The following is a 9,754-nucleotide window of genomic DNA, read 5'->3' as shown; positions in this document are numbered from 1 at the left end:
AATTCCTAACCAAACTTAATAAATAACAGCTCAAAAGATGCACATAATAACGTACTTTAATAACATATACAATTTTAAACAAACAAATTAAAAATACGGACTTACTACCTTATTTTCTGAATACTAAAATAACAAGAAAAGATGTAATTTCACTTTTTTGTATTTCTCTGGCTAGTGATGTATGTACCAGGGGTTACAAACTCCTATTGTTCTCGAGGTATCACGGTTTGCAGCGCCCTCACTTAGTGACAGGGCTCATGGATGAGAACTAACCTTTCTAGTGTAAGCGAGTAAGTGAGAGAGCGACTGTGCGAGTGAGTGAGAGAGCGACTGTGCGAGTGAGATAGATGAACGTCTGTACATACGGAACATGCATGCTTTATAATCTTTATATATTAAATATTTACACATTTTTTTGCGATTATTACCTAAAAAAAAATTATAACATATTGTTTCATTCTTAAACCACACTTTATTACAAAAATTATATACAAGTACATGTATATCAATATATGTATTGCGTCGATATATGTGTGCGTGCATGTGTGATGTGTTTGAACATATAAAATAGTCACATTGATAATCAGTCACATTGATAACCAGACACATTGATAACCAGTCACATTGATAACCTCGTATCGTACTCTTTGTTACTTCATACAGTTTTAATATGGCGGATCACTCACACTACGAAGTTTAGTTCTGTCCGTGAGACCTGTCACTCAGTAAGGGCGCTGCAAACCGTGGTACATCGAGAACAATAGGAGTTTGCAACCCCTGGTATGTACGTCGTATCTTTTGTAGTTATATCTTAAGAGGACGACTTCCTGCGTAAAAATTTCGCCACGGTGATGTTTTCATATATTGGAAAAGTACCAAACCAGAATACGCACAATTACCCGCTGCGCACAGTTCCCCCACTTTCCCCTAGTGGTAATTTATGAGTCCCATTGGCATTTGTACACATCATCTCGTTTTCTGAAAAATTGAATCGTGGAACCATAACATTATTATACATGAATGGATTCGGCGTCCGATGCTCTTTAATTTTTGTTCTTAAAAAGTTTTTTAATTTTGCAACCCTGATAAATGGGGGTAGGGGTTAATTAAAAAATTTGATTTAAAAAATAAATGAATACACTATTATATAGAGCATAAAATACTGTAAAACTTTTGTATAAAACATTTTTTCATACGTGGCATAGTTTCGAAGATATTCGCTGAAAACGAAAAAATCTATTTTCTTCGTGGGGGTGTTTCACCCCCTAAACCTTGAGATAAGCCGCTATAAAAAAATATGGGTCGAATATTTTTTGATGCTTTACAACATATCCAAAGCGCATTAAAATCGGTGAGGGACAGTTCCGACCGTTCCCTTGTGAGAGGTCGTGACTATAAAGAGATGGACTATAAAGAGGTTCTACTGTATTGTGAAATCATAGTAAAACGTTATATGATTTATAAATTTATTGCACATTTTTATTGTAAGGGTATTGTAAATTCACAAACATTTCTAAGTGTTCATCAACTTTCTCTGCTTTGTATTTTATGAAGTTAATCAGTTTCTCCTTTATCGAGAAGAAAATTGACTTAAAAAATATCTACGTACCTAAACTGTGAATTCGGATTTCACTCACGTACGAAGCCGGCATGTCCAAATGCTTTTCTTGCTTCATGGCAACGTCTTCCTCGATTTCGTCCGTGTCTTTTCGCACGATTCGCGGTTCACCAGGAAGCAAATGCTCCCAGAATTCGATTTTGCTCAAATCCCAGTTAATTTCCGCGCAACCGTTTTCGCGAGGCTGCATATTCACCCAGTAATTTTGATCATTCCAAATACTCTCCACTCCCAGATACAACAAATTAGTTTCTTTATCGGCTGGGTTGTAAAACATTCCGGAAGAAGGTTCAAGGAAGATCGGTTCAATAATTTCTTGATTTCTCACATCTTTATCGTTTGGTAAAATAACCACCCACGCATGTATTCGTTGACCGAAATATTTATCAGGCTGCGGACGCTCGAATTCCTTAGGACCATAAGATTCGATGAATGATTGCGATGCAAATTAATATATCAAATTATAATTACAATCATAAAATCTCGGTAGTAAGCTTTACAAAGAGAAGGAAGAAATTTTTTAAATTTTAGTCTTAATGTATCTTCGAAAAAATCTCTTAAATTCTTATTACACATCATCATTGAATAATAAGATATATTATTATATCCAAATTAAACAAAAATAAATTAAACAAAAACTAAATTAAACAAGAACAAAGACTTCTTAATGAACAAAAACAATTGAATTAGAAAGGCCATGTAAGAGTCAAATAATTAAATAAAATTCAATAATAATTTAATATATTATATTTATTATAATATATAATAGTATATATTTCAATTACCATATTGAATTTTATTTAATTATTTAACTTTTACATATCCTTTCTAATTTCGATTGTTATATATCCATTACAAAACTATTACAAATATAAATCATCACAATAAAAAAGCCTATGAAAGCTTGAATGGAAATTATGTAAAAAAATATCTTGTATGTTAAAATTAAATACATATTCTTTTATACAATTTCCATCTAGTGTTAGCTTTTATGAACGTTTTTATTGTGATGATTTATTTTATTTGTAGTCTTTGACTTTATATATTATTACAAATATATTAAATAACATCGGAAATGAAACAGAACTTTTATACACATACCGTGATCATCCTCTGACGCTCTTCTTCTTGTCGTTGTAATTCTGCCTCCGCTTTTGCTTTCTCGCGAGCTTCCAACTCTAAGAGAAATTGACTCCTGAAATCAGGCGGTGGCTTTAACTGATACTTGACGATTTTAGGTTTTTCTACCGGTGGTGATACTTGCTCAATTTTCGGCAAATACGGGCAAGTTCTTCTGGTCATGTCACAGAGCACTTGCTCGCGCGATGCATATCCACTCACCACGAATGCATTGTAACCCTGTCCCAGCAGTAAGCTTACCAAAAGCGTCGCGCATTCGAAACTGTTACCCTTCTGAAAGTTTAATACCCACGTCGGCGAACACAAGTGTTCGGGCTGAAAGAAGGATCGCGATTATTAAATAATAAAATAGGAATTGTCACTCAATGTTGTCTTTTGGACAATTTAATTTTAATACAAACTATAGAAATCAAAGCCTTAAACGGTCTAATGCTGGATCTTAATGCTTGTGTGATTCTTATGTGAATTTATATACTACGTATGTAATCCCACAGAAACGCGTGCCGAAAAATTTTTCGGTCTTGAAATTTAATTTTAATATACTATAATAAGTTCTCTCTCTCTCTTACAACGATGACCTTTTAGAAGTGTTTCTAATAGTCTTCTTTATTTAATAAAAATTTAGAAATACAATTGAATTGAGATATTACGATTTTGCATATAAAATTGCATCAATAACTGTACCAATATCATACTATTAATAATTAGAAAACTCCTATGGAAGTTTGTGTATTAATTACATCACATTAGCTAATCGTTCGAGCTTCGAATATGTTTAATATTAATTGTGTGTATGATTTATTACTATCTGGATGTTTCTTAGATAAGTAAAGGAAAGTCGCTGATACTGACATAGGTCTCCTAAAGTGACACCTCCTTGTTTCTTAGAAACTAACTATTGCACTTTATTAATACTAATAAAATCTGTTTAGCTAATTAAAGAAGTACAAACTCATAATTCATATATTTGTGGCTTAAATCAGCTAAAAACTAATTCTATGAATCCGAGAAGAAAATTTTTACGGTGTTCTTTTGCAAATTGCGTAATTAAAATAATAGTGACTGTATTATTGATAAAATTATGTCATTTTAAATGTTTATAGCTTCATAAATTAGTTTTCTTTACAGAATAGGATATATGTTTATTTATAGAATAGGAATGTTGGTATTATTGCCTACTGTGTCAGTTTTGGAGCCCACTTTGTCAGACGCTCATTTTTGCATAACTTACGAAAAATTTAATTATTGCAAGATTGCAAACAGTATTATAAAAATTGCTTATACTATCTCATAGAAGACACTCTTTACTTTATATTTATGTTTTTGAAGTTGTATTTTTATCTTTTGTTTAAGAAATATTATCTAAAAACAAAGTGATATGTCGGTATCAGTGACCTTCCTCTACATTGTACCCCTATTAACTTGGACCCACCACCGTCGAAAATCAAGTTCGCAATAGGTCAAAAATTTAATGCTAATTAGGTGCTAATTTAGTACCCTATTCCGAAATTTAGTGCTCAAACCGTTTAGTAGTAATTAAAAAAAAAAGAGGGGGTCCAGCTTAATGATAAGCCCCCATAAAAAAAATATATACAATGCACGTATACAAAAAATAAGTACACAGGAAGTTTAGTGCTAATTTAGTACTCCAAAATAGAACAAAAAAAAATTAAAATATAGTGTCAATTAAAATATTTCAACATATATTATCGAAAATCAAGTTCGGAATAGGTCAAAAATTTAGTGCTAATTAAGTGCTAACTTAGTACCCTATTACGAAATTTAGTGCTCAAACCGTTTAGCAGTAAAAAAAATGGAGGTTCCAGTTTAATAGACACACAATAAAAAAAATATATACAATGCACATATACAAAAAGTAAGCACACAGGGAATTTAGTGCTAATTTAGTGCTCCAAAATAGAGTAAAAAAAAATTTTAATATAGCGTTAATTCGAATATAGCGTTAATTCAAATATTAGAGCGCGTTGCGCTCTAAAGTACATTACCCGATCGTCAAAGAATTAGGTGCTCGCATGATTTTAGTGTCAAAATAATCCTTAGATATTGTAGTATCAAAAAAAGTACATATCTGAATTTAGTGCTCACTCTAAGTCAGTGAAAATCATTAATACGTCGCGGAAGAGCGCGCGCCGCGCTCTAAAGTTCGTTACCCGATCGTCAAATAATTAGGTGCTCGCATGATATTGGTATTAAAACACTCCTTAGACATCGTATTATCAAAATATATACATTTCCCATTTTGTGCTCTTTGCAAGCCATTGAATCACATCCGTGTTTGTTGTACGCTGCGTTGATTGACTTTTGTGTGTGGAATCCCCCTTCACCTTATTTTCGATGAGACAGGAAAAGTCGATAATAGTATTATTAACGCGTGATGCTTTTTGTAATCGTATTTACATTTGTGGCTATGTATAATATAAAAACTCATGGATTCATCTATCGAATGGAAATTTTTTTTAAGTGTTTGGCTGCGATCGTTGAGATGTTTGTCAAAGGACTGCCGCGCAGCGCGTCGCCGCTATAGATAATCAAAGGATTCTTTTTACGCGCTGCGACAGCGCGGTGCGCGCTCTTCCGCGACGTATTAGTTATTTTCACTGACTTAGAGTGAGCACTAGATTCAGATATGTATATATTGGATGGATCCATATATTCGTTCGGTTTTTGAAGGCTAAAATGAAACAAGTTTTTTTCATACAAAAGATTAATTTCAATCAATGATATATTCTCCATTTTTGTTGATGACCTCTTACCATCTTTCCAACAATTTCATTATTTCGCTCTCATAGAAGGTCTGGTGCTTAGAGGCGAAAAACCGGTCGAGGTACGTTTTCACAGCTGTCTGATCAGCGAACGATTTCCCGTTGAGGGAGTTTGCAGGGACCGGAACAAGTGGTAGTCGGGTGGCACCCAGTTGGACACGGTTCAATTGAACACGAGCCACTCACAGCGCTTGAGACTACAAAGCTCCTAAGCACCGGTCGCTGTGATTGGTGGTGTCCAATCGAGACGTGGTCAATCGGGATTACCCCGTGGTAGTCGGATGGCGCAAGGTCTGGTGAATACGGTGGGTGGGGCAAAACATCCCAGCCAAGTTGCATTAATTTTTGCTGAGTGATTATTGCGGTGTGGGGTCTGGCGTTGTCATGGTGAAATATGACACCTTTGCGATTGACCAGTTCTGGACGTTTCTGTCGCAATGCTTGATTCAATTTCGTTAGCTGCGTGCAGTAGACCTTCGAATCGATCGTTTTTCCCTGAGGAAGCAGCTCGTAAAACAGCACACCACGATGATCCCACCATATGGATAGCAAAATCTTCTTCGGATGCAGGCCGGCCTTCGGGGTAGCGTTCGGCGGCTCGCCAGCGGTTCCCCACTCTTGCGCACTATGTTGTCGTAAATGATCCACTTTTCGTCGACGGTCACTATTCGTTTGAGAAACGGGTCGCTTTCGTGCCGCTTCAGAAGTGAATTGCAGATGGATATGCGGTTGGCCAGGTTCTCCTCGGTCAGCTTGTGCGGCAAACATCGAGGCGGGACACGTAGCCAAGCTGTTGCAAATGCCTTTGTACGGTTCCATAACTTATTTTAAGTGTCTCCGCAATCTCTCGCACCTTTAGCGTCCGGTCTTGCTCAACCAGTGCCTCGATATCATTCGAATCAACCTCTGTGGGCCGACCGCTGCGGGGTCCATCTTTAAGACTCGTATCTCCGGAACGAAATTTGGCAAACCATTTCTGAGCGGCACGTTCTGTTAAGGCATCGTCCCTGTATACGCCGCATATCTTTCGGTGGGCCTCCGCAGCTCGCTTGCCTTTCTTGAAGTAATAAAGCAAAATGTGCCGAAAATGCACCTTATTCTCCGACATGTTCACAGGCCTGTAGCACAAACAAAACTAATACCAAATTTGACAGATGAAAAGAGCGGACTGTCACCTTTCCAAAACATATTTGGATTGCCCGATTAGGCAACCAGAACCGGAGATATTCGGAAAAAATTTGCACTACTAACAAACACCGAACGTATATATGGATCCACCCAATATTTCGATACTACGATGTCTAAGGATTATTTTAATACTAAAATCATGCGAGCACCTAATTATTTGACGATCGGGCAACGAACTTTAGAGCGCGGCGCGGTACTGGCTAAATGCTGGATGATAATTTCGGCCCAGTACTGACTGGCGATACTGCGCCAGTACTGGTCGCCATTACCGGTCCAGTACAGGTCCCCATTGGGGGCAGCTTTGAGTGTTAACACCTAATTTTCAGTGTTTTTTCGAAATTTTCAGTGTCTTTTTCCATAAAGAATGTAGCTATGTAGGAAATACAGATGGAGTTTACATATCGGCTATCGGCATCGCATAGTATTTGTTTACATAGTTCGTAGTTATCTTGAATAAATATCACTTTGTTAACTGTATTTGGACATACGCTTAACCTTTTTGTTGTTTATTAACAAGCCAGCAATGGAAAATACCTGTTCACTCGGCATTGATGTTGCATCAGGAATACATAATACTTTTTTTGCCACTTTATATAACGTAGGCATCATGTTTCCTATTTCTCCAGATGTCTAAAATATTTTTAAAGGGTGCATGTTTGCTAAATAAAATGATTATTGCCGGCACGATTCGCACACCGCGACATAACTATCAAAATGTTCGGCGGCGGCGGCGTATCTAGTTCCACCGGCGGCGGCGGCGTGGCGCGGCGGCGCACAGCTCTAGGTCTCCATTAGTCCGGATCTACAATAGGTGTTTTATGCCTTATGCCGTAAGAAACTGACCAATTACAGTTGAATCCGAGAAGAATAAGCGACTGTGATTCGCCCATTTCTTATGGCTTAAGGCTTAAAACCCTATTGTAGATCCGTGGTTACCGGACCAGTACTGGCCCAGTACCGTACCACTACTGGTTGCCATAATTCGGATATTGGGGCAGTACTGGAAATACTACTGGCGCGGTACTGGCTAAGTGCTGTAGTACATTGGCATTGTGCTGTGGTACATTCGCAAACAGTACTGAAGCAATACGGAATTACAGCGTGATAATTACATCTCGAGAATGGCCGCTTAACGAAATATTCGTAAAAATAAATGAAAAGACGTACATAACATACAGTAGTTAAAATTTATAGTAAATTTATTTTTATAGTAGTTAGCAATTTTAAACAGTTTCTTTAGATTATCTTTTATACATTGCACGCTAAGTGAGAAGACTTTCATTATAATTTGCACATTGTATCAAAAAATGATTATGTTTGCAACGTCGGCCCATTAGGATAAAATAAAAACGTGGGGAGAAGAAAAGAAATGTGTACGATTAATGATAAGATGACGCGATCTCATTATCGAATTATATATAGTATATTTTCTAATCATAATAATACTGTTCCATTAATAACTGTTACATTAATTACAATGCAGTAATGAACTAAACGCGTTACTGATGATTAAAAAAACGCGGCATTACACATGTATTATTTAAAAAAACGGCAGCCCCACAAAAGCACCAAAGGAAAATCGAAGTTCTTTTTGACAGAAGTACACACTTAAACGGCCGCTCCACGAAAGCATCAAAGGAAAATCGAAATTCTTTTTGACAGGAATACACACTCGAACGGCCGCTCCACGAAAGCGTTAAAGGAAAATCGAAAAACGACATCAAAAACAATATACACGCGACGAGAGCATCACGCAGAAGGCCAGTGTGCCACCTGTGAATATTAGCGCATGTGCCAATCGTCATCTTCCTGCTTTTAATTTCATGCGATAATTTCAACCATGCGACTGGTTCTGAGTCAAATGATTCAAGAACGTTATTGAAACATACGAAGAATACAAAAATGTTTTTTCTACGGCACAAAACGGACATTGATTCTAGGATTGAGCAATTTCTCATGAATAGAGTCAAAACTGTTGAAGATATCTCTTTTCACTCTTATTCAAACTCGACAATTAATCCTGTGAATTGTGACGTAAATTATGAAATATACGATGGTTTGAGTGTCAGTACTGCCGATTCACCTTCTCACCCTCCCTAATTTTTTTCAATAAACAGAGCTTATGTAAATTCAGATAAATCGATAATTGCCGACACATTTGATTCAAATGCAAGCGTTTTTGTTTTCGCTTATGAAAGTAAGCCTTCGTTAATGAAAGTAATAAGATTTATGACATAAATAGATCAAACGAGAACTTCGTGTACAATATTCGCGGAAACGACTTTGTTTTGCCCGCTTCATTTTGGAAAAAGAACTGGACTGCTGACAATTTATTGAACATTTTGACAGACGATTTTAATAATTATTTTAAAGAAAAAAAAATTATCCTATTTGTGCACATTAACTATTAAACGCCATTTTTGCATTAAAATTTCCAAAAAAAAAATAAAGAAATCATTCTGTTTAGCGTCTACAGAAAATGTAAGAACTCGAACTGCACTAGATACAAATTTATAGTTAAAGGCAATCTCTTACTCCCTTTCATAATACAACTGTTAATGTATATATGACTAAGAACATTGAACACGAAGACGGTGAAGTTCACAGAAGGTTCGTGAAGGGGGATAAGAGAAAGACAATTGCTACAGAACTTGAATACATGTATCCTTCGATGAAGAAATTAAAAATGTTACAACAAGTTCCTGACGAAATTTTGATGGCTGCAAATTTGAACGATGCGCCAAGTAGCACAATATTGCAAAAAATTTGCAGCCAAAATAATTGCGACGGAAATAACTACGACCCGATGCCATTTTTATCAAAGTTGATTCAAGAATCAATGAAGAAATGGCCAGGTACAGTTCTAAAAGGATATGTGCAATTTGCATGTTCATATCCTTTACACGTAATTTTAATGATGGAACAAGTGATAAATTATATCCTGAATTTAAAAAGGCATTTGAAAACAGATATTAAGACAGAAGGAACAAATAACATTGCAAATAATATTAATAATAATAATAAT

The 9,754-nt window shown here is 36.1% G+C and overlaps 2 protein-coding genes across 2 annotated transcripts in view; both read right to left on the bottom strand.

Moving 5' to 3' along the window:
* The window catches only part of LOC108763002 (dynein regulatory complex subunit 7), a 21,607-nt gene extending 18,156 nt beyond the window's left edge, over positions 1-3,451 (bottom strand). The window contains exons 1-3 of the mRNA XM_018510287.1: positions 3,443-3,451; positions 2,720-3,073; positions 1,610-2,027 (exon numbers count right to left, since the gene is read on the bottom strand). Coding sequence (XP_018365789.1) covers positions 1,610-2,027; positions 2,720-3,073; positions 3,443-3,451 — 781 coding nt within the window. The remainder of the gene's footprint in view (positions 1-1,609; positions 2,028-2,719; positions 3,074-3,442) is intronic.
* Positions 3,452-6,181: 2,730 nt separating this feature from the next.
* On the bottom strand, positions 6,182-6,683 carry LOC108763013 (histone-lysine N-methyltransferase SETMAR-like). Its single transcript, XM_018510299.1, has one exon. It carries the CDS (start codon positions 6,647-6,649, stop codon positions 6,290-6,292), a length of 360 nt encoding a protein of 119 aa, XP_018365801.1. The 5' UTR covers positions 6,650-6,683; the 3' UTR covers positions 6,182-6,289.
* Between the last annotated feature and the right edge of the window lie 3,071 nt (positions 6,684-9,754).

The sequence above is a fragment of the Trachymyrmex cornetzi genome, unplaced genomic scaffold (genome assembly GCF_001594075.2).
Source record: "Trachymyrmex cornetzi isolate Tcor2-1 unplaced genomic scaffold, Tcor1.1 scaffold334, whole genome shotgun sequence".
NCBI lineage: Eukaryota > Metazoa > Arthropoda > Insecta > Hymenoptera > Formicidae > Trachymyrmex > Trachymyrmex cornetzi.
The sequence above is the reverse complement of the archived record's forward strand: the minus strand, read 5'-3'. Positions and strand labels throughout refer to the sequence as shown.